Raw genomic sequence first — 25,316 nt, forward strand, 5'->3', positions numbered from 1 at the left:
TGCTCTGTTTATATGCCTTTTCGTGTGTATTTTTTGTCCATGTATATTGAGCTGCTGAAGCAAACAACTGTCCTTCATTAAGGGCTCAAAGGTTTTCTTATCTTAGCCAGAAGCATCAGCAGGATTTACCAATGATAAACCTGTTAAAAGCTTCATCAATATTGAACCATAGTGAGCAAAGAACAGCAAAAAAAAAAAAAAAACAGTTTAAGTATTTCTCACCAGGTTGGTGGTGTATTTTTCTCCTCACCAGCACCATTGGCATTAATCAGTGCAGGGACTAGTCTCTTGATTTATCTGCCCCAGCTGGAGTGGAGCGAACAGATATAGCACCCACTTGTGGTTGAAGTAACAGTGGTAGCGTAAAGGAAGAGTTAGGTGTGTGACATATAGACATATACATACACATTGAATTTTAAGCTTTGTATAATTTGAGCAGATAGATGGTAGTAACTCACACTAAGGTCTAATCTCTCATTTGTGTTTCATTGAGATACTTGCAGGTAATTGGAAATATTTACCGAAACTTTGAGACAGAATTTGTATAACACTTCTCTCGTGCTTCAGTGCAATTGAACAGACAGCAAACGTAAATGTTCCCTGAGAGCAGTCAGCATGTAATAATGAGAAGCATCAGGTGTTAACCCTCCAGCACATCACTGATTTCTGTCCCAAATGACAACACACTGGTGGAGGGAGGTGATAAACATCCACTTTAGCCAAACTACTACACAACTCTGACACCCGTCTCTCCAATTCCACTTCTCCTTGTGGAAAATTGGAAATTTTTAGCCCCAAACTATCTCATAATTTCCACTTCGGGCTAAATATGAATCCTGAACTTGCGCAGTGAATTGTGACTTAAGTGATGGCAAATGGCAAGTTGGGTTAGTTTTCTCTCTTCACACCTCTTTAGAACAAAACATGTTGACTTTGTGTGCTGCCGTTGTTTTACTTTATTACTGGGATTATTTCAGTGTGTATATATAGGGACCAGCTAACCATAGGGTTAGCTAACCATCAGATAGCCATTTTTAAAGTAAGAAAAAAAGCTAACCATCAGACAGCCATTTTTAAATTAAGAAAAAAATTAGTCTTAACCTGCATGTTATAAAAAAACAGCACATGCACATTCATTTGATTGATTGTTTCATTATAAAAATTGTAATTCTTGCACAATTCCCTGAAGAAACTGAGTGACGGATATAAATGAGTTAAGACAGTGGTACAAACTATTTCCTCTTCATTCCAAACATGGGAAAAGTTCTGTGTTCCAGTTTATCAATGGTGCAGAAGTGTAAATTTGCTCAGACTTTATACTGTAGAGCAGTAAGGGTACAGACAATTATACTTCATTACACGTAGTATGGCAACCATGAGCTGTAACAACAGACAAAGAGTAATGAAGAATTTTTGCAGGGATTTTTGCAGACAAATGACTAGACAATAATGTGAAATGAGTTTTGCCCCTCACCAATAACTGTTTGACCATACAGCCCTTTAAAGTTACGAGATTCAAGCACCTGTCCAGAGTGGAACTAAGCTGATAGAAGTGACTTTGGCAAAGCCTAGAATTCCTCTTCAGCATTTCGACTCCTGGAGGCCTTGAGGGTGTTCAGACGCTGAATGCACGCTTCCACGGTGTGCTCCCCATGAACCTTGTTATCACGAGTGCGCACGTTCACAGTGTTGCTTGTCTTCTCCTTTTCTCCCACCACTTTTCCATGGAGGCAGACATGCAAAGAGGACAAGAGAAATCAATATCTTGATTGACAGCGAGGAACAGATAAAGGGAGGAAATGCCAGACGTGAGAGTGAAATGGAAGTGTGTTACCACTGACCCAGGATAAAGTTGTACTGCGCCAACTGGGCATTTCTGATCTTTTTGTTCAGAGTGCAGCCGGGGTCGAGGTCCACGTCTGTCATGAAGCCACTGTTGTGGAATTCTTGCTTGACCTGCCACATTTAGCAGAGCAACAGTTTAAAATCATTTTTAAAGTCAGTGCTGGATTAGGCCATCATAGCAATCGAGAATATTAGACCGGTTCCTTTTCCAATTATGTGGACTGTGTTGACAAACCTTTCCATCAAAAGATGCTATAATATGAGCTCAAGGTTAACATTTTTAACCCATCTGAATCAAAGTCCAGAGTTTAAGGAAATCTCTACATGAATGGCATGACAACACAATACAACAGCAAAATCACAACACTGACAGCACAGGAGTCCAGCCAGTGACATTACACACCTGTGATAAAACACTCATGTGGTAGTAGAATTAGTTGAGAGCTTCAGGGCACCACTCGTTCAGACACTGCTTTTGGAGTGTGAATATGTGCTCAAGTGGCTGAGGTCAGTGCTTACCTTCTGAGCATACTCCTCACAGGTTGGTCCCACAGGTACGACCATCACTTGACGAGGAGAGAGCCACAGAGGCCTGAAATGGAGCAGGACATATTTGTGTTCGGTTGTTTAGTGGAACAGCAGGCTGGACACAGTATGTGCAAAAATTCACAGCCCTACAGATCGCAGAGAGCCATTCAGTACGCTTGGGCCCCTGTGAGACGAAGACCCAGGAATATTTGAGGATTAAAGAGTTTTGCTGCACACAACTTCAACCCCAAGTCTCCCATTCCGAGGGGGCATCTCCACTACACTTATTCTCTGCAGCGGGCTCTACTAGCAGGCCCCTGCTGGTAGGTTTTGCTACCTGCTGTTCTGCTTTGTGCCATCTGTTCGTTTGTGAAAATCACCGAGCTGGAGCAGCGCATTTCCAAACTCTACAAGATCCATGAAGCTGAACTGCAAATGGACACCATCATCTTCCATTCCACACCAACAGAGACTTGAATCAGCCACCTCTCCCCCAGTGCCTTATGCCATTGATCCTGGTCAAGCAGCTGCTGCCCCTGCTGTCCCTCCACCAACTCCAACACCGACCCCACCTGGATCAGGCAGGGGGTTAAGCCCAGATCGCTGGCCACAGGTGATCCCACATCATGGACCCTGGTTGCTCCTTGCAATAGGAGGAGCAAGCACCCCCCTCACACACTCCACCATGCCATCCAGCTGGGCAATAAATTTTATATCTTTGCCCTGCAAGACTTCCCGCCCCTAGAATCTGACCCCCAAACTCCACCGCTGCTTTTCCACACAGGCCAACAATGCACTGTCACTTTAGTCCCCCGCTCTGGGCCCTACTCTCCCTGGAGCTCACCGTCTCTCCATCCCAGACTTCACATCGGCTCCACAGCATTCTTCTCCCTCACCCTCCACCCACTCTGTCACCACCGCCCAGATGTCCATTAGAATCCTCTTTCCTTCATCAGCAACATCTGTTCGCCCCCGCCACTCCAATTGGAAACTTTATCACCAGAAAAGCCCGCTTCTTCAAGGCGGGAAGGCACTGTTGTTCCGGAGTAACTGTCCCCATCATTCTTGCTTAACTCCCTGACATACTCCAAACACGCCCACCATCAGTCCATAGAGTAATCATTCACATTGGCTGTGTAGACACACCCCAGGAACAGTCTAAAATTATCTCAATGATGAAATCTCATCCCATCATCCTATGTTAAAGACTGCTTCCCCACCACTTTTCTAATTATCTGAAGGATTACCGGCTCCTCCCTCAACCTCGCTACTGTTCCCCCATCACTGAAATTGGCTGCTGTAACCCCTTCATCAAGACACCTGGTCTCAACCCTGATCGTATCAAAACCTTCCAGTCCATCTCCAACCTCCCCTTCCTGTCAAAAATCCTGGAAGGTGTTGTTGCCACACAAATCAAAGCCTATCTCACCAATAATGACCTCTATGAACAATTTCAATCTGGATTCCGTACCCACCGCAGCACATCTTCCTCTCCTCAGACTCAGCTTACTGACAGAAAAAAATGTATCTTAAATCAACAACTGTTCCTCCTGGATTGTTCCTGTCCCAAAGTGCCCCCTAGGGTTCGGGGCTTGGTCCTCTCCTCTTCATCCTATACCTCCCCGCCCCTCAGTCAGATCACAGTCTTCGTTTCCACTGTTACACCGATGACATCTAGCTCCACATCTCCACTAAATACATCATCTCTCAGACCCACTACACCCTCTCAAACTGTCTCTCTAATATTATACACTGGATGCATTGTAATGTCCCAAACCTCAACTGCAACAAATCAAACATACTCATAATTGGTCCAAATTCCCCTCACCCTGACAACCAAAGACTTCCACCTCTCCGCTGACAACTCCACACTCTTACCGTCCGTTTTTGTCTATTTTGCACTGTTATCTGTCTGTAAAGCGTCTTTGAGTCCTGTTGAAAAGTGCTCTACAAATAAAATGTATTATTATTATTATTAGAAGACCTGAGGTGTCTATTTATATCTAAAAACCTGAAAATCATCATCGTATGAAAAAACTGTAAAAGGGATAGCAGGAGGACCAATATTTAATTATCAAGCTAATGCAAAAATTCCAGTTCATGTTGAGGATTGATGAGGGCAGTGTAATAACCCTAAAATAGTTCTAGTCTGACATCAAACTCAAAGAGAAGAAAAAGCAGACAGTAAACAACCCAAACTATTAAGACGTGGAATGGCAACCAAAGTGTGTGTGCAGCGACAGGTCTACTGCTGAATATTTTAAAGCAATTTTCACACCATTGCTCTTTCACCTTGTTAGTTAAATTAATGTGGGAGGTTTACTGAGATATTACATCTGTTATTGATCGTTATGGAATTTCATTATTCCTGGAATGACTGAACACAAATTTATGGCATCATAGCATCCCAAAAAAATGGTAAAAAGCAGCAAATCAAACCACCATAATGTATAAAGAAATGTGCTTTGTTAGTGCAAGACCCAACCCCCAAAAAAAACCTCATCACATCATTAATTTAAAATATTCTCAGTGACAATGACGATTTGATTGATTTGTGACTAATAATTCTGTTTTTTTTTTTCCCCACATCAACTGCATGTCTGGAATTGTGCCCTATTTGACGAATCAACACTTTAAAAAGAGTGTGTTTACAAACCATTTGCCTCCATAGTTTTCAGTCAGAATAGCTATCATCCTCTCAACTGATCCCAAGATGGCTCTGTGGATGATCACTGGTCTCTTCTTGTCATCACCGTCATGGCTACAAAATTATTTGAAAGGAGAAAAATCATTGTAAATGTGTATATTTTTATTAGTCATGAATCACCTTTGTTGATGATTTTTTTTTCTTTTCAAGGCCAAGACAAGAAAAAAATTACAAGTTTTACAGCTTTGGAAAAGTAGAAGAACATTGTCATTCTTAAATTTTCCTTCTTTCGTCCAAGTACTTAATACAATAATAAAAACCTTGCAGGAGCGACAAGAAAAACAACATTCTATTTTGTCATTATAATCTAATGTAAATGATATAAGAAATGACATTTACCTGACAAAGGTGAGATTAAAGCGAATTGGCAGCTGGAAATCAAGCTGAATTGTGGCACATTGATGGTACCGACCGATGGCGTCTTTGATCTGAATGTCAATCTGCAAACAAAGGAGCCGTGATCAGCGGCAGCCAGCCTGCTGTTTCGTAGACTAACTACATCATTAGTGGAGAACAAATCTCACCTTTGGTCCGTAGAAAGCACCGTCACCTGGATTAAGAACCCATTTCTCACCAAAGTCATTCAAGCTGTTCTCCAGTTGCTGTAAAAACAAACAATTACATCTTTGTTACAATATCTGTGGCTGACCAACAAGTAAATAGTGGTTTTGAGAAAAGCTATATATTTGGACCTGACATTTTCTTCATCTGGAACTAATCACTGAACTGAGAAATGTTAACGTCTCTATTATATTTTATGGTTGCTTGTGGGAGTTAATGAGGTGAGGGGAACGCAGAGAAAGTTCTGTTTCAGTAACTATGCCAAGTTTACGAGTTACTTTTGTGTGTGTATAATTTTCCACCTTTGTACATTCAAACATTAATCATAATAAGCTGGAGTTGAATTCAGAGAATGTTTCCCCTGAGAAAATTGTCCTAATAGGTCAAGCAAAACAGCTGTACAATTTACAAGCTATTATAATCTGTCTTCTGTTTCTCATTTAACAGATGTTATCCCTATTCTGCAAACTGTGACTGTCTGTAATTTTCAGACAAAAAGATAGATGTGCCATCATTAACCCATGCAATGAGTAAGAAGTAACAAAATCTCTTTATTGCTGTTTTAAGACTCTCTGGCCTCTGGTGTTTCTCAACAACAAGCTCTTTACTATTGCCTCTTGAATGTTACTGAAATGACGTTCCATTATCATCAGTATCCAGTTTTTTTTTCTTCCAGTGGGAAAATATACACTAAAAATTACACATAGCTTCAAAAAGAAACAGGAAAAAAATAGAGCCAGTAATAGGGAGTGTGTTCTTAGTGAACTCTCATTTATTGAAGTGTGAATGTGGTTGCGGTTTTCAGCTGATTTATGGGAACCTGAGACAAGATGAAATCTTTCTGGTGGGTCATGGGTGAGGAAAATGGAACATTTGGTCGACAAAAACGAGGATACATTCTGAAACTTAAGAACATTTTGACACTAAGCAGCCTGCAGCAGATTGAGATGACAAAAATCTACATTGATGACACATGGTGTGGGGACAGAGAGAGATAAAAATGTAGTCTGTCAGACACCAGTTTGAGGCAGTACAGAAAGTCAAATCGAAGTGCACTGCAGATTTAATATTTCATTGGTGAAATACAACACCTCTAAGAATCTGATCAAAGTGTAGAACTCAGCACACGCTATGTTTCTGTCAACGCACCTTTTTTTTTTTTAATCCATTCAGTGCTTGCCAGACTAATAAACTGCATGTGCTTCATACACCACTGCTACTGATAAGACCATGCAATATATTCTTGTGGCACTTTTATCTAACAACTGTGATTTTGAGCAGATTCATCTATTTGACTGAAAGGTGTATCAAAAAGCACTGGACAATAAAACATCATTGTTCTTCCAATTTTAATACATTGTCTATAAAGTGAAGCCGATTTGGATTCTCCAGGTAAGATTTTTTTTCTGTCTGAGAATTTATGGCAGCTCAACAGAAGAAAACCCATTAAAAATCGAAATGTTCTCTAGGTCCACAAATCTCACTCTAACATTTGCTGCCTGGGGGGTTGCCTGGTAATTTCCATCTTGATACCATCACATATCAGCATCTGTACTCTCCAGTGACACTTTGTGCAAGAGTAGTTCACATTTCTAACTATGTGAGAAAAACAAGAGGTATACTGATTACCTTCTCCGCTTGGACCCACACCTCTGGATCCCCGAGGAACTTCTCTGGTCTTGTGGAGAGGTTGAGTTTGAATGTGAAGCCAAACACATCATAGACAGTACGTAGGAAGTCCAGACAGCCTTTGATCTCCTCCTCGATCTGGGATCAAATATAAAAAATGAAGCAGAATTTGTGTCATCCATCTGGACATCGCTTCAAGTTAAAATTCTGATGTCATGCCTGATTTCACTTTTATAGGTCTTACTAAAACTCTGAAAAGAGATGCAGGCTTCAATGTGTTTTTAATGAGAAATCGCAGATTTTAAATGCTAATACATCAACTAAAAAATTTTAATCGCAATATAACAATCCTATGTTTCTGCTGGGCCCCTGTGGGTGCAATCATGCACCTGCACCAAAACATGATCAAAGTAATTCATTAAAAGGATGTGCAAGGATATACCACCCAATGAAAGGAAGACCTGAAAATTAACGACTTTGGTGGGTTAAGTGTCTCCTAAGAAGCATTTTCGCACTCCTCAAACTAGGGCTACCATCTGGAGTCACTGATTATAAATTTAATGGTGGATATAAGATAACGAAAAAGAATTCCCTCTGCAGTCTGCTTTAAGTTTGCTTGGATTTGCACTAACAAAAAGAAAGAAAATTAGATAACCATGCACTTGTTATTGATAAAGAGGAAACAAAAATCTGTGAGATACACACTGCAAGTTGCTGTGTCACTACATTTCGACAAAGCAATTAAGAAATCTCTCCTTCCTCCATGTCCTGTTAGAATGCATCAATATTCAAACCTCTCTGGTGAATAGACTTAACATGCAGCTTGGTGGATCGAGCTGCAGCAGATCATGGAGTTCTCTCACTTTATCTGAGAATGTGACAGACCATTCGCTGACTGCATTATCTGCATTTATTTAATAAACTGTGCCAGCTCACTGATGTACACAGATTTCAAGACTAGGCTGTTTTCAACCAGCTATAAATGATTTTTAAAAGAAAGCCACCTCTGTAACTGATGTTTTCTTGGTTTTTGTCTCATAACTGTTTAACTTGCTATAAAGTGTTTTACAGCTAAAATTTTTTATTGCTCAAAATAGCAAGTGAAAACATTTATCAGGCATGCTGTCAGAAAATTATGACACTGCTGAATAAAATTCTTTCAAATATTAAATGAAAACAGTTTCAGAATGTCAGTGATGCAGGCCTAACCTGGTCCATAGTGCAGAAGATGTGAGCATCATCCTGCTGGAAGCGGCGGACACGAGTGAGGCCAGTCAAGGCTCCTGACAGCTCATTTCTGTGGAGGACGCCAAAGTCGGCCATGCGAAGGGGCAACTCTCTCCAGGAACGTGGTCGGTGATCAAACATCAGACTAGTGACAGAGTGTAAAAACAGCATTAACAACAATAACATTACAACTACAAACTTCAACTTAAATATGCTGTATAAAATATTTCAGCTGCTTCTTAAGTACAACTGCGAAAGACTCCACCCAATAACTGATTTAACTGACAATTATCATTTTAACAAAATGTGCTTGCAAGCTTGATTTCAGGACAACCACCAGACGGGCTGCCCATGTTGAGAGCACAAAGATTGGAACAGTAAAAAGGAGATAAAAGATTTGAATAAGAGCTGCAGTGTGGCTCTTTACACTGCAATGCAGCATTCAGCAGTAAAATGAACTGGGTCATTCAACAACTGAAAACATGGCAAGCGTGTCAGTCCATTAAAAGCTGACCTGAACGGGTTGACAAACCACTATAGTGGTGAAATAAGAAGCTATTTCACAAAGACTGAGTCTTATGCTGATAACAAAAGCCTTGAGCAAACTCTTGCAAAGCTATTCAGGTGTGGCAAAATATTATTTAATGCTTGTCCCTGCTTGCCAAAATACTGTTAGACTTTTTTTGTGAGATAATAAGGTAAATATTTTACTACGGTTAAAATATTTTGCATTGTGCCACGAGCACAGCAGATTCTCTGATTATAAACAGAGAGCAAATAAAAACATGTTTCACACTACTGCACAACCTGATACACAAATCAGATGGGTGACAAACTCAGGGGTAGTTCTATCTTGTTTTGCCTGCCTGTGTCTGTCTGCTTCAGGAAATTGATGAGTGGAGCTGAGAACTTGTTTTACATGCAACACGCCTAAACAGTCTGTGCTATGAGGAAGACTTGCAACATCTCTTCCCTTGGCCTCCTGACTGATATTGTTTGTATTTCGTCCTTCACAAACACATAAGTATTCTCCTAAGCATTCACTCACACAGATAGATTCACAGATACTGCATACAAACTGACCTGAGGACAGAGTAACACGATTCAAATTTTCTGTCTTTTAGCTTGATAACATGTATCAAAATTGACAAATTTTACGTGGTCTTAATTTTAGTCAATTTTTTTTATTATAGGTTGTCATGTGTGTAGCAGAAGTTGGCATTCTTCTTAATGCGTCTTTGAAAACTTGGTTTTAATTTCAGCAAACAAGCCTGAATCCGAGAGGCCTCACCAGTGTCCGGGGCAGTTCATGGGTTTGAGAGCGAAGGTCTCCTTCTCCACCTCGAAGGAGAACATGTTCTCGCTGTAGTGCTGCCAGTGGCCAGAGGTCTGCCATAGTTTGCTGTTGTAGATGTTTGGTGTCACCACCTCTTGAAAACCTCTCTTCCTGTATTCACTCTGCCACAGACAGAACAATGTTTTCTTACAAAGAAGATTTATATGACTTCATACATGTCACAACTGCAAACAACTCCTTTAAGGTGTTTCTGTAAACGTTACCAGGAGACTCACTGATAAATAGCATACATCTTCAAAAATGTACTGTTTATAATTCTGCAAGCAAAAGCTGAGCTATGAAAAGCAGGCTACATCGAAGAATGTTTATCATTTAGTTCTTGTTCCTGCTTGCTGACTTTTTTCATATAATAAGCTAAACATTCTACTACGGTTAAATAATCAGTGCATTACACTGGTTTAAAATCTTTACACTGACTTTTAACTTATCCAAACAGCTGCATATTCTTTTAAATAATTTTATTTCCATTATTTTGTGACTTAGACTTAGTTTATGCATGTCACTGTATATTCTTTGTATGTATGTAACGCATTGAATTGCCTTTGTGTATGAAATGCACTATATAAATAAACTTGCCTTTCCCTGCGTATTGTACATTCACACTGTTTAAACACTAAAAAGGTGATCTGGGGAAAACTAATGACTCCTTTATTGCATTTTGGGTCAGGCTGTTTTGTTTTCCATCAGTTCAAAATTCAAATTCAAAAGAGACAGCTGATAGCAACAATAAAATGAACCAAGGTAATTTATTTAAAATCCTGACAGTTGTCAACATTATAAATATGTGAGTTTGAGGTGTTTTGTTGCTTCTACAGACAGAGCCATTTTTAAACCAAATCTCATTACTCTCAATCTACTCAGTGAAATAATTTTACCACATTAAAGTCATATTAACTCTAATGCACACATTGTGGCTGCACTGATAGAACAAGAAAGCAAATGTTTTGAATCATATTGATAAGTGCACTCTTTATAAGCAAGAACAATGCTGTCAATCATGTCTGTTTTACATGTTTCCATTTATTCCAAACAAACAGCTATGAATAATATGTTTGTGTTCAAAGGTTAGTGTTACTGACTCAAATTTTTATATTACTCGACCAAAAATTTTATATATCCCAGTCAGTAAGCATGCATAAACTGTGTTTATCTGTTTCCTGCATTATTGGTGTGGGAGGAGAAGGTATGGATATGAATTTGCATTTTATTGTTTGTTCTTGCCCAAGTTAATGTTCTATAGTTAATCTGTTTAAATTGTGGAAACACTGAGGCTGAGATTTGATTAATTATCCCTTAGTTTATCATTTACAAAAGCAGGTACTAAAGCTGTATCATCAACATACAGCCAAAGCTCCCCTACTCCTATAAAAAAAATATGATGTTTGAAGTATTTGCAGCAATCTCTTATGAATACATAAAGCCATTATTACACCTCAGGCCAACTGAAGGTATAAATCTTCCTGCTTCATAACCTCTGTGATCTCATGCAACTTAAAGTTTAGAGAGAGATGACAGCTCTGACTTACTCTGATGAACTCAACCAGTGTATTGTAGATGAAGGCCCCCTTTGGCAAGAAGAAGCAGCTCCCTGGACTCAGATCATGGAAGAAGAACAGGTCCTGCTCCTGAATAAAAAAAAAAAAAAAAGTATGTCATGTTTGCTGGACAGAAAGGAGCTACCACTCAGGTCAAACTGGTTTCAAGTAATGCAGCCATAATAGAACTAGATTTGTATGATAATGTACTTGATCTGCTGCTTTTCCACACCTGCAATTACTTTGAATGAATGGCAACAAGTAACATACCTCAACCAGCACCATGTCAAAACATGATGTTACAGATTATCTGGCAATAAAAATAAATAAACCCACACATTTTAAGAAGCTGCTCTTTATATTTGCGCATTCTAAATGAATTGCTGATTTATGCCATGGAATAATTTTGCCATCACTCTGAGCTGAAAATAGGTCATGTATAAATTTCCCATCATGACATTTTCTCTTGGTTGACATGTTAATTAGCAATACAGGTTAACAAATATTATTAACAATTCACCAAGTATGTAACACTGTAGTACCTAGAACTTTTACAATATATTAGCTAACAGGAAACGCTGCTATACTATGAAAATGCACTATGAGTGCCACTTTTATGCAGTCAAGAAATTACTTTGGATATCTTGTCTGTTGAGAATGTGTGGTGTGGTTACATCAGTGACACAATAAATTAAACCATAACTCAACTACTTGAGAAGTTGTCCTCCTGTATTTCATAGCATATTTGATTTGAGCGAGAGCATTACTGCAACTCTGCAGTCAAGCCACAGCTTACAGAAAATATCTTACATTTGAGAAAATAAAATCGTGACTATGAAAGTTATGGATTATAGATAACAATTCTTTTTCTAACCAACCATCCTTTCACATTGCAGTACATACCCGGCCCAGTTTGCGGTGATCTCTGTTCTTGGCTTCCTCTTGAAACTTTTCCCACTCCTTCAGCATTTTAGGGTCAGGGAAGGAGATCCCATATATCCTCTGGAGGGTTTCCATGTCTGCCTTACCCTCCCAGTACGTAGATGAATTCTAGTACATCACAGAAGTATGTTAGCTTTTATAATTCTTCTGGGAGCGTGAAATCCCTTGAGAATAATGTATAAAAAAAGGTAACTGTGAAAGGAGGACAAACATGCTTACTACCTGACAGTGGGGTCACAGACAGGAGTACTTGTGTTACATATTTGAATCAAACTAAAATCTGCATATACAACGACAGCTGCCTTGCTGTAAACACTCACCTTGTGGATCTTAAGTGCCTTGATTTTTCCAGTATGTCTCACATGAGGCCCACGGCACAAGTCAATAAGGGGACCACACCTGGAATGTGTTTCATACGTTTGAAAAATGCTATGAAATAACCAGTTCTGTTTAGGACAAAGCTAGCAATACTCCAGATTTTTACTGTCAACAAACCCCATAAATGGATGCATTAGTTTTACCTATCTGCTCGTTGAGCCTGCTCATCCCTACAGGTGGCAAAACTCTCAGAAACTGGTTACACACATAACTTTAAATTTTTGATAAAGTAAAAACATATTTTATAGTTTTCACCAAATGCTATTCATATGAGTACATTTTTACTTGCAGCTATTTTCAGTTGTGTATATGGTGTGATAAAGAGCCTTTCTGAGAGCAGAATGTTATAAGCCGCATTGGCTCAAAATAAACTCCAGCATGCAAAATTGTGTAATAACATGTAACCCAGCACAATGATGTGGCTAATTCATATCTTTTAATGGGGTTGTCTGACAAAAAACAAAACAAACAAACAAACGCAGGATCTGATCTTATCTTTCATAAATTTAAAGAAACATTTTTAAAAGATAACATTTAGAGATGCAGGCCCAAGACTCACCTGTACACTGTGGTAGTGGGAGTGGTGACCTTCTCGTTCAGAATACGGCACTTAAACTTGTTGTACTGTAAAGGACAAGAGGTGGCTTTAAAGTCCTGAGGTTTATACAGCACTCCTTGCATAGGCCTTTGTGCGTTTACTTTAAGCTACCTTGAACATTTCCAGCAAAGTCTCCTTCTTTATCTCTAGCCTCTCAAATGGCTGCTTCTCCTTGATGATTTTCTTGCACAAGTTTTCCAGACAGGGAAAGTCATTGCTCGATACACCCCTGTCCAAGACATCAAGAGAAAAGCACAAATTCGAACAGTACGCTCAACTATGACATTCTAACTTAGAAGCCTGCATTAATATGCAAACTGTCTCCAACTGCTAAATTTAGGCTGCCAGAGTCTCCAGGGGGCATTAAGGATGTGACCAGACCTTTTTTTTACCCCAACAACATAATTCTTTGACTTCAAGGAGTTGATAACCTCTGCCAAGCATGGGCAGATACTTAAAAGTCCTTGGCTTTAGGGCTTGAGCAATGTCAAAATATCCTTGCACAAAACAGCCTCCAAGAATGCTATTAGCATAAAATGCCTTCATTAAAGAGGTTGTAGAATTAATTAGATGGCACTCCTCACACCCTCATGGAGCCTGAAGTCGGTAGAAATGCATCCGTTTCAGGAAAAAGGTCAAGTGAAAGAAGTTGTTTACAAGGAAGAAGTGTTCAAATTTCTCAAGGATTCTCAACATGCTGTCGAAACTTCAGTGAGAAGCAATCTTCAGTTCTTTCTGTCTGAAAAACTATGCTTTTAGGCTTCCAATCCCAGTAAACAATATAAAAAAGGTGTCATTTGAAATCCACATCCAAGGCAGATCTAGTTTGACCAGATTAGTGTCATTTCAATCCAACTGTTTCGTCTTTGTTACCTTGTGAAATGCACTACAAATAACAATAGCACAAAGTCGACCAGCACAGATACATATCATCAAAAAAAAAATTGTGCAACTCACTCATTTTCTAGGAACATGTCATAATAGAAGCCGTTCTCAATGGGGGGACCGTAGCAGAGGCAACCTCCATACACCCTCTCCATGGCTTCACCCAATATATGGGCACTGGAGTGCCAGTAAACCTAAAAAATAATGCCATATTAGTCAAGTAAAAGTCTAGTGTACCCCTTTGTCTTTGTTAAAAAAGAAGTAAGAATAAAGAATTTATGTTCTAAAGATTGTTATGCTTTCTGTCTGTGCCAATGTTGCAATCATTCACAGGGCAGCCAACTTTGTTAGAGCCTTTTGGGAAATGAAAGATGCTTAAACAAGTGTGTCACTTCAGTATACTGATAATATATAAGACATACTAAAATATGCAAAATAAGCAACGGAACCTACTGACAAAAAGTATCTTTCAAAGCAACCTGGTGAAAATTATGGAATCACTTAGTGTAAGAACTAAACAGTGTCAGCTGAAAAATGGTTTAATACCGTGTAAACTACCTTTGTTTTTTAGAAACAAGCCTCATTATTCTCTTAGAGAGACCAGTTGCTGTCACTTTTATGACAGTACATGATTGCAGCAATTTCTTATGTTCTCACATCTCTACTTAATGTATTTGTGGTTCATACCACAGAGCTTTGAGGCTTACATATTGTAAACCTCTCCCTAATCACTTAAACATTTCATGCTCAGTACCAGGCCCTAATCGCATACTAATAGGATGGAATGAACAACAAGGGAAACAGTTACACTTTACTTAGTAAAGTAGAAATTTTAAATAAACATATTCATCATTCAAAACTTTTATTACAAATTGTTAGAATTTGTCATTATTATTTGTACTCTGAGTGTATTCCTCAAGAAGCAAGAGAATACTATTATGTCCAATGGTTTTCCCAGGTAAGCTGTCAACAGGGTACTGAATAAAAATTTGGCAGTAAAAATGAACAGTCTAGGCTTCCAGAAGATACTTAGATGAATTTATCATTCCACTTTCCTCTCTATGAAACAATATTTAGGACTTGTATGGCATCTAAAACCAAGGCTGAGAAATACTCACAGCTTGAGCTTCCTCATCATCAAATTTGAGCAATTGCAGGCTGCAGTCATCTTCCAGAGGTCGGTCCAAGTCCCACACACTGTTGTTCACTTTGGCAATCACCGTGTTGTCAGCCAGGCCTTGACTAGACATGAAATTTTTTTGAATATTCCTCAAATTGCAAATATACAAAAATATTGATTAAGTAATTGTTATTTTTAGAATATTTCCAATGTAACTAATTTATTACACTAACAAAATTTAATCTCCAAACACACTCTTTCTGCATACTGACCAAGCCAATAGGAAAGGGTTAAGTTGGCCCATACCAGGGCATTGTCTTCTCTGCTTTTAATACTAATGACAGTATTTCTCAAAGTTCTTTTTTTTTGTGTCTTCAGCAGACAGCAAAAGGTTGGTGGGTGCCATTTCTAATTACTGTTCTCATAATGAGGGTGTTGTGAAGTCTAACTATGATTACAAGCTGTACAAATAAATTTGACAGCTAATCTTTGAAAATTAAACTTCTTAATTACCACTGAGGCTTCCTTTTTTGTGCAAGATGAAAGTGTTGTGTCACATTTGAAGAGAAAGAATTAGTCTCATCATCACACTGACCTGATCCCACAGGCCACCTGGTATGGCGTGGTTTTCCATGACTCAGCGTCCACCACCTTCCCATCGGGCAGGGTCACCTTGATGGCTCGGCTACTCTTTGCAGCCCTCTCCGCGAGCAAGGCTTCATGTTCAGCCTTCAGCTTTTCATACAAACCAAGACGCTCATCGATGTACTGAGGTGGTGGTGACAGCTGAATGAAAAAAACTAAATTGTGAGTATGTGGTCTGAGGGGGAAATGCTGTCACTGTAGATAAATTTCAACTGATGTTAATATGTGCAAATTGGTAATGTCCCTATTAATAAAAAAAAATGTTGGCAGTTTGAGGTGGTTAGATGTTAGTGTTTCACAAGAAAAACATTGCAAGCCAAATAAAATATCTTCTGTGTTTAATTATATAAGGGATTATAGTGGAAAACAGTTAAACACAAAGACGTCAAAATTACACAAATTGAAGGTTGAAACTATTTTTGTAATTATATTTGCACAGAAAATGTAAATGTGCTGAAATATTTTCCTTGAAAGTCATTGCAACAATACACAGAAAAAAAGAGAAGGTAGACAACACCAAGTATTTTGAGGGAGAGTCTTTAGTAACAATCCGCTGGAGATGACTGTTAACTGTAAGTGCATTTAGAATTTAGAAAGAGCCTGTGTGTCAGTGTGGCTGGACACCACACCAGTCACACAGACATAACTTTGAGTTGTACTTTTACTGCTAGAAAGTGTGTGAGCATGCAACAAAAGATTAACATAAACACATCATATACAGCTTTTGCCTGTAATATTATCATCCAAAAAGTTAAATAGTATCTAACGACAATGTGTACATACTTTCTGATGCATAATAAAGTAGCTCACCTCAGCCCGGCCTCCTGAGTCTCCACCTGCACCTTTTGCTTTCTTCTTTCCTCCATCTTTACTGCTTTCAGCTCCTCCCTTTCCAAAAAAAAAATCACATTATGAAGTTTGTGATTTGCACATTCAGCAAAGTCACAAACAATTGCAAGAGATGGCAACAAACTCTAAACTCCATTTATTTATTTATATAGCACTTTTCATACATATCAGCAACACTAAATTCTTTACAGGTTAAAAAGGAAAGAAGAAAGAAACCTGAAACCTGATTTTGTTGGCAAAGTTTAAAAGGGCTGTGATCCGTCCCAAAACTTGATTGGTATTCCTCTAAAATACTGTTCTTATTTATAAAAAAAAAAAAAAAATCACCCAGTTGAATTTAAAAAAACCAAAACACTTTCTCTAGGATTTTGCTAAGAAATGGTAAATTGGATACAGGTTGCCACCCTAACCCTTTAAAACTGCGGGCAAGACACCCATTTGAACAGAGCAATTGATAATATTTAAAAGCTCATACTGAAAGGATCCGTAAAATTGTTTTAAAAGTGATGTGTGGATCGGACCTAAAAGGCAGGTGGCTGGCTTTATTTGGGAGAAAACTCGACCCAGCATCAGCAGAAAGCTCTCTGGTGTTCCTGTAGGGTTGAAAAGCTGGAACTAATCCTGTCAATTTTACATCTGATGTGGTCTGCAAAGTCCTCACACAGAGCATCTGGGACTTTTTCAGATCACTGTTCATTTAAATAACAGTCATGTCAAAAAGGAAAAATGGGGAATGGGATCAGTAGCTTCAGTATGGGTATTATTCTGAATAGCGATAAAATGTGCAGCCACTTCATAAGTTAGATAGAAGTCCATGCCTGATAAGATATTAGTTACATTGAGTTATTAATGGGCACAAATGTGATTTAGGAGGTCTGGGTATACATCCTGTACTAGAATAGCTGTAAAAAAAATAAGACTTAAGGCCAATCATTAAATTGCTAGATTAAACACTGTCAGTGGCCCAATAACAATTTATAAATGGTTCAGTCCTGGTTAAAACCACCAGAGTTAATACTACAACTCCTTATTTAACCCAGTTTTGAAAAGTAGGCGTTGTATGTCAGCCGGTTGAATAATGAGCATGAGTGACACATACAAAGTCTAAATTTTGCTGTGAAATAAGCGCAAGCCGGCCGATAACAATTTAATTGTCAGTTTGGGCTTCCGTTCAGAAAGCTACATTTGCTAAACCAAGCTAGCCGGCTGGGAATACTTTATTGCAATGTGGCACATTTTAGCGCAAAAACACATTTCAATACGACATGAAGATGCGCGTTTTTGCGTAATCTTGAGGGAAACGTTTTCGCTAAAGTTCACACATCCTTAGTTAGTAAAACTAGCAAGTGGTAGCGCCGGCACATTTCTGGTGGCTAAATGACAGCAGACCGGACTCCTAGCGAAATTAGCAACTAGCTAGCTGCGCTCAATGTAGCCGAAAGTCCCGGAAGTGAATAATCACCTTCTTCCCTCCGTCCACTTGCAGCTCGCTCATTTTATCCACGACAGTCTGCTCGGCCATCGCCAAATGAAATGCTACCTCACTTTCGGAGACAACTTTCACCAAGTCAGAGAAACGTGTATCTGTTGGAGTATGGGTGCCCGGTGGGATCCGTCAGCGCGACCCGGATGTCGCGATTCTGATGCAACATCGGTAAAGCAGGCGGAGCTCCGTGTGACAGACAGCACGAGTTAGTCTGATGAAACCAGAGCAGTACATCAAGAACAAACCCTGCAGCAAAAGATGAAGAATCGGAAAATACCAGCTAATAACAAAGTAGTAACTTCTATCAATGGTTATTGTACATTTCGGCACAGTTTGTTTAATGCGAAGTTGGATTAAACAACATCAACCACCCTGCTTCCCCAGAAAACCCAGATTACCTCCATATAATCTGGGTTTATGTCATTTGAGAGAAATTGGGAGCATGGTAGTATAATATCTGCTATGTCATACGGAGGACTCCACCAAGGTGTTGTTACAACAACAAAAAAGAAAAAAAAATCCAAAAGCAAATGATTTATTTTTCATTTACGGTTCTAATTAAAAATATTCTTGAACGTTATAAAAAAGTCACTGTTTAGTGGACCCAGAGGCAGAACGCTGATTAAGGTGAGTACGTTGAATTGGAGTTATTATAAAGGGAATTGGGGCAGGAAAGGTAAAGTTGAGGACTGGGAGATGAATCAGAGGCAGGCAGGTGATCAGTGGCAGGGTGATGAATCAATTAATGAGGAAAAGCTGCGCTGGAGATGAGCAGCAGGCACAGGAGATAAAAAGTTCATCAAAACAACTCTCAGACAACACAAGGAGGCCTTCACAGTGCACTGCATAGGTAGAGCGAACAATCTGGTAGTGAGTGACTGGGGAGCCAGGATGTAAGTACTGCTGAGGCGATAAGATGATGAGTATCATATGCAATCAGCAGGATGAGGAGAGTGGAGCACATCACTGCGTGTAGGGGCAAACAAACAAAGGAGAGAGAGATATCACATGAGGCGCGAGGGGGAGGGGAAAACAAGAGAAACCCATGAGATATGATAAAAATAAAACCATTATTATCCTGGCCACCTTGGCCAGCATAATTGAAAGGAAATTACATCAATATTTCCTGAATCCCAAATCAAGAGTTAAAACCCAAAATGCAAAAATTAGAAGCTGGCATAAGCGGATTTCGTCTTAGAAATTACTTAATTTTCTGTCCAGCAGTAATAGAATCATTATAATTATTTTAGCTTGAACTCCAGTTTTAATGCAGTGGTTGGTACCTTGGTGCCTGAGAGGACAATGAAAGTGCAATGTAAGGGATTCAGTTTGGGGTTGGCTAGGATTTATTGCCCAAGGGATCCCTGGGAGGTGACTTGAGCAGTGAGGACACCTATATAGCATAAGAATTTGGATTTGTCATATTTTTATACACTGTTTTTATACGCTGTTTCCTTATGGAAGTCTAAATTGCGGTTCAGCGCCCTCCATGTTAAAATTCTGGTGGAAAATAGGCTTGTCTAATACAATATTAAATTATATTGTGTTTCCATACATAGTCTAATTAACTTACACAGCATCCATCAGAATAATGGAGGCTATAGCTGCTTATCATCATCATCCTCATCATCATCATAAACATCTTCCTAAAAAGCTCCAGGAAACTTTTATTTAGGTGAAAAACACAAACACTTCCCTTAGAAAAATGCATCTTTCTGTAGTTGTCTCTGCGATCATGACAGAGTTTCTGTTGTGTGGAGGAAGGGAGAACCAGCAGGTTATTTTTGGTCATATCGGCAACCTGTTTTTGTTTTGTTTCTTTTTTTACCATTCTATTTTGTGTAAGACAACATGATTACTGACAGCAGGGTTATACTTTAATTTGGTGGAGCCATGTGTGTTCGAGCTGAGCATTGTATTTCTCTGTTTAGCACACTTTAAACCAGCGAGGTGGTTTGAAATCAACAAAAATCTGCATACTCTCAGTGCTTAATGGCACATGTGAGAAGACTACAGCAATTTGCTTAACAGAAAATATGAGAGGAAGAGAAGCAAGCATTTCTTTCTGTCTTTTTTTTCCATTAATTTGTAGTATTTTTGCTTTTGTTTTTTTTTTTTTTGTAAACTAAGTCATTGTATGTTTTCTATGATTAAATGATGATTTCTTATAAGCAACAGGTGATTTTCAGTGCACCGTTCATACACCCCTTGAGCCTCAAAAGAAGTGTTGTCAGCTAATGTTGCAGTCAAATTCTGATAAAGCCTGTTTTCAATACAGGATTATCTATGATTTGTGATAGAGGCAATGATCTTTGCAGTCTAAAAACTAGGGGCAAATAGAGGTCTTGTTGCCCTCCGTTCTGCCACCAGCAGTGGGTTTCATCCGAATATTTCGTTGCCAGTAGCAACCGCTGCTGGCACAGCTCCATGACTCTTACTATTTAACTGGGCTAATAGTTGTGACTGTGCTCCACAGAGAAAAAGTGTTAACTTCAACTAATTGATGTGCACAAAATGTTCATATTATTCATTATACACCCAGTAATTCACATTCCCATGTCCTCTGACAGTGGATACAGTATGTAGCTCCCTACTGACTATGTTGTAAATTTTTATTTTCGCCGTCTATGGATTTTCACTCATTTCTCGACCAAGAACAACCGGTACCAATGATATCATCGAAGAGGGCAAAAGGTACCATCCGTTCCCCCTACACCCTGAACTCTGACTATAAACGGCTGAGATGATAAGCCTGGGGTATAACTAAACTCTAGCTGGACCGTTTTTGGCCTTGAGCTGACAAGGATTATTGTGTGCCATGTTTTACAGATCCCCTGGGTAATAGAAGAACCAAAGCAACACACGGACAGTGCAGGCAGTGTACCAATGAACAAGCTCCACTCTTAGCATTTTTTTTTTTTTCACATGCTGTGTTAACCGTGGCGGATCTCTTTAACTTGGTTAAAAAAAAAAAAAAACAGACAAATGCCACTGTTGGCAGCTACACAAAAAAAAACCAAAACCACTAAATGGGAATAATAAGAATTTAAGATTAGTTGAGCTAATGAACCTCTAGAAATATGCGACACAACAAAAAGAGCTAAGATAGTCCTAATTACTTCACCACACAAGAATAACGAATAAACACTGATAAGTCAGAAATGTGGGGAATTTTTTTTTTTTTTTCATTCTCCAAAAAAAAAAAAAATAAATAATGCACAATGTGAGTGTCTAAAACATTAGTGTTGTCCCTAACTTGGGACAATATGTAAATAAAAGGTAATGTTTGTGCATTCTTGTTATTTATTGATTTCATTGTTAAATTGCCTAGTTTTGAAATATTAATCATGAAAGAAAGAACTGGCAAAAAAAGGCACGTCTTTAAAATATATATTATTAACTTTTTTTATGCTATGCAAGTCTCATAAGGATCTCATGTGTAGTTTAATTGCATGTGTTTAATTTTTAAATCTCTAAAACGTAATTATGAGCAACATATTCATTATAAACAATGCTCTTTGTAATTTGTAATCAGATGAAGTGACTAATCTACACATATAATATACACTCAGAATGAATGCATAATCAAAATAACAAAGAGTAGTTTGGTCTGGCTGCTGATTAGGATCCTATTGCTGATTGTGCTGCTTAATGAGAGGGTATCCGAGGATGTGTTCGTGGGTTATGTTTGAGCTTATGGTGCTTTTCATGTTATTTTCCTCGTGCATTAGTTGAAGGTGCCAGACTTCAGACAACGTGTGCATTTCAATTATGGTGGAACGGCGGTTTTAAACTTCTGATACTCTCCAAGGGAATAAAGAAGAAGCTGCAGCTCACCAATGCGATCCCACTGTTCTTGGCCTGCTGTGAAGAGAGAGAGAAGTCTTGAATAATTAACCTTCAAGCAATTGAAAAGTGAGGCACTATGTTCTATTTCCTGGCTCTTTGTTGGGGCTTTTAACATGGTTCCAGTTCTTCCTCAGAGTGTGGCTGATATGTAAGGATAAGGGAAAATAGACCTCATACCACTGTACAAGGAATATGACTACAGCGATATGTTTAAAAATATATTTAAAAATATGATCACAAACACATTTCTTACATTAGTTGTGTCATTTTTCATTTAATTTATTTCTGAAAGGAATGAGATAGTGGGCTTTTGGATATAGGCTGTAAATAGAGTTTGATATGTTAGTTATTTAATAATTCATTATGTGACGTAAGTAATTGGTAAAATACCACTCCTCTCTTTTTCCAGAAATAAAGCTGCACATAAAAGCAGGAAAAGGTGTGAGGTAAAAAAAAAAAAAAAAAGTGAAAATGGGATGGTTATTATTTATAGCCAGAAAGTGAAAAAAGGACATTTCAGCGGCCAAGATACTGTAAAAGTGGATTTATTCAAGGAGCCTCCACTCTTGTAAGAGCAAAATTTATGTGCAATATGTACAGTCATTCCCTAATTATTTGGAGATATTTTGAATATCTTTTTTATCTCTTAGCCATTAGGTGTCAGTAGAGAAACCTTCCAAAAAAACAACCCTCAGCTCCAATTCAGTACCAACTCAAACACTCTGTTCTCTGCCAGCAGTTTGCACACCCCCACAGTTCAGCAGCTGACATTGTCACCTCCTGCACTGAAGTTTTGATATAGCCAGCATTTGTCTACAGGCATCTCTGGAGAGAGCAGCACAGAGCTCCTGCCGCTCTCACTCTGTTCCACATTCAAAGGAGATTGCAGAGGCAAATACATGATGGGATTTGTTCCAAATGCATCATAAATATTTTATACTTCTATGGTAAATTCTTTTATTTCCCAATTCAATCTGGGAGATCATCATTTGCTGCCATTGTCTGTCAGACATGAAATAATCTCTGTCTCTCAATTTCTTGGGGAATTACACTTCACGAAAGAATTCATAATTGATATGGATTAGGGATGCCTAATTAAAAAAAAACTTCACTAATCTTAGCCAAGTCCAAAAGCTGAGCCTTGAATATGTGATGCAACACACAGCTGGGGAGAACGAATAGAGGTAGGCGATGAAAACATCCATGGGAGCAGGAAGATGGGTTTTAAGTTCAAAGCTGATAACACCTCCTAAGAGCTACTCATGAGGGTCATCAGCACCTCACAACCAACAACGATTTAATGATGCAGGCCTCCAAGTAAAAGCATTCGTCCAGCAAATAAGCCCACTGTGTTCCTGCTCCAAGGGCAAGCTTCAGTATGAAAAATTCCCAGCCTTCAGCTGCCCTCCATACTGGAGAAGGATGACACCAGGTCAGAGACAAGGGCAGGGAGGCTCACCATTCACCCCGACCAGGCAGACAACCATCTGCTGCAAAATCCTTTATGAGCCGGTCCAATCTCAACCCCCCCCCCCCACCCCGCCCGGCTCTTCCTGAGAGCTGTCACACTGCTCCCACCTCCAGAAACCTGAAAACACATCCCCAATACACAGAGGTGCACAAACAAGCTCTGGTGTCCTTTTAACTCACTATATCTGAGTGTGAAACCAACTACTGTTTTGATTCATTATCATCCTTTTCATTAGAGCTCGCAACATTTTCTCATAATTCACATATTAGCATACTGGGAATTCAAAACTTTTTTATTTTTATTTTTGTTTTTCTATTAATATCCCTTGTGCCTTTCAGTTTGCACTGGTTAAAAAATGTCATTACACCTAAGGAGGATTTTAGTGTCTGTTATATGTCAAAACAGTGGCAGCACATTGTGTTTCTTCTTGAAAGTATAAGAGTCTAAATACTGAAATATGGTGTTTACAGTTTTAATACAAATGTTTTTAGCGTTATTTGTATTTAGAAGACGAGCAGGAAAACAAGGCTTACAACGCAGAGAAAAATACCTTTGCATCATCCAGTATTATTATGGTATACTGCCACCAAACCTTTTACATGCCAAACAGCGTTGTTGCCAACAACCAACAATGTTTTTTAAAAACACAATTCTACTATGTTTTCATTTTATTTTAGCAAAATAATGACCTTGAGCTTCTCTATTGTTATGGGTATCTGTTAACAAAACAGCTATATGAAAATGCATCTCATCCATTGTTGTAAGACAGTTGAAAGTCCGTTCCTGCGTTATTGTTCTGAGCTCAGAAATCTGAGATATGAGAGCTGGCTGTAGAATTGCAATCACAAGCTTCATTGTCCTAAAATACAAAAAATTAACTAACACAATGTGAATTTGAGTATTCCACATATCAAAACTGATGGTGATCAGTCGTCGACTGTAAACAAGCTCTTGTTACTCTACAATATTTTGATGTGTTATTTATATTTGTGTTTTCGTAGATATTCATTGAGCAATTATTTATCATCATTCATCATAATTTAACAATGGACAGTCATTCTTGATCAGTAAAAAATTGCGATATCTATGAATATCCAACTTTCCTTATCAAAAAATCCTTCAGTCAAAGATCTCTTATACTGAATGAATACAAATAACATACTCGGAGATGCGTGACACACACACAAGCACACATGCAGACACACACACAATTCTGTTTTCCGGTGTGTTTTCCTTTCTCTGCTCAGCTTCCTGCAGAGTCATTCGTTCAATCATTTATCTTCTACCACTTATCTGTTTCCGGGTCACCTGGGGTGCTGGAGCCAATCCCAGCTCACACTGGGTGAGGGCGGGGTCAACCTGGACAGGTCGCCAGTCCATCACAGGGCCGACACACAGAGACAGACAGAGATGACAGACACAATTTAGAGTCACCAATCAACCTAAACATGATGTCTTTGGACGGTGGGAGGAAACCCACCCAATCACAGGGAGAACATGCAAACTCCTTAGAGAAAGGCCCCAGGAACTCGCAGCCTTCTTGTTGTGGCAACAGCAACAGCGTTCGCCACTATGCTACCGTGCTGCCCCTTCCTGCAGAGTCCTTCACATGAAAAGCTATGATTTGTACTACTCTATCAAATTAAAGTGTACCCATGTGACAGCACAGTCTGAAAAACTGGCTGTGCCAGGCTGCGTATGATC

At 38.9% G+C, this 25,316-nt stretch overlaps 1 protein-coding gene across 2 annotated transcripts; it reads right to left on the reverse strand.

The window, feature by feature from the left end:
- Positions 1–1,298: 1,298 nt before the first annotated feature.
- On the reverse strand, positions 1,299–18,421 carry tars1 (threonyl-tRNA synthetase 1). Of its 2 annotated transcripts, none has more exons than XM_029511388.1 (19): positions 18,270–18,421; positions 16,768–16,831; positions 15,908–16,098; positions 15,311–15,434; positions 14,265–14,386; positions 13,419–13,536; positions 13,269–13,333; positions 12,652–12,730; positions 12,293–12,439; positions 11,381–11,479; positions 9,789–9,955; positions 8,480–8,642; positions 7,271–7,408; positions 5,605–5,682; positions 5,420–5,520; positions 5,030–5,134; positions 2,365–2,437; positions 1,842–1,956; positions 1,299–1,717 (listed from the first exon to the last, which is right to left on the reverse strand). In XM_029511388.1, the coding sequence occupies exons 1-19, from the start codon at positions 18,326–18,328 to the stop codon at positions 1,569–1,571; spliced, it is 2,157 nt and encodes a 718-aa protein (XP_029367248.1). In that variant the 5' UTR covers positions 18,329–18,421; the 3' UTR covers positions 1,299–1,568. The 2 variants fall into 2 exon arrangements, with proteins under 2 accessions (XP_029367248.1, XP_029367247.1); XM_029511387.1 differs by having other exon boundaries at positions 16,768–16,845; positions 18,269–18,421.
- Positions 18,422–25,316: the final 6,895 nt, after the last annotated feature.

The sequence above is a fragment of the Echeneis naucrates genome, chromosome 9, assembly GCF_900963305.1.
Source record: "Echeneis naucrates chromosome 9, fEcheNa1.1, whole genome shotgun sequence".
NCBI classification, from domain to species: Eukaryota; Metazoa; Chordata; class Actinopteri; order Carangiformes; family Echeneidae; genus Echeneis; species Echeneis naucrates.

Excerpts from the sequence above, each read along its gene's own strand:
- tars1 (XM_029511387.1), bottom strand. The coding sequence starts at position 18,328 with ATGGCCGAGCAGACTGTCGTGGATAAAATGAGCGAGCTGCAAGTGGAC. Across the intron at positions 14,387-15,310 it reads ATGATGAGGAAGCTCAAGCT|GTTTACTGGCACTCCAGTGC; the intron begins GTGAGTATTTCT and ends ATTATTTTTTAG. Across the intron at positions 13,537-14,264 it reads GACATGTTCCTAGAAAATGA|GGGTGTATCGAGCAATGACT; the intron begins GTGAGTTGCACA and ends TGTCTTGGACAG.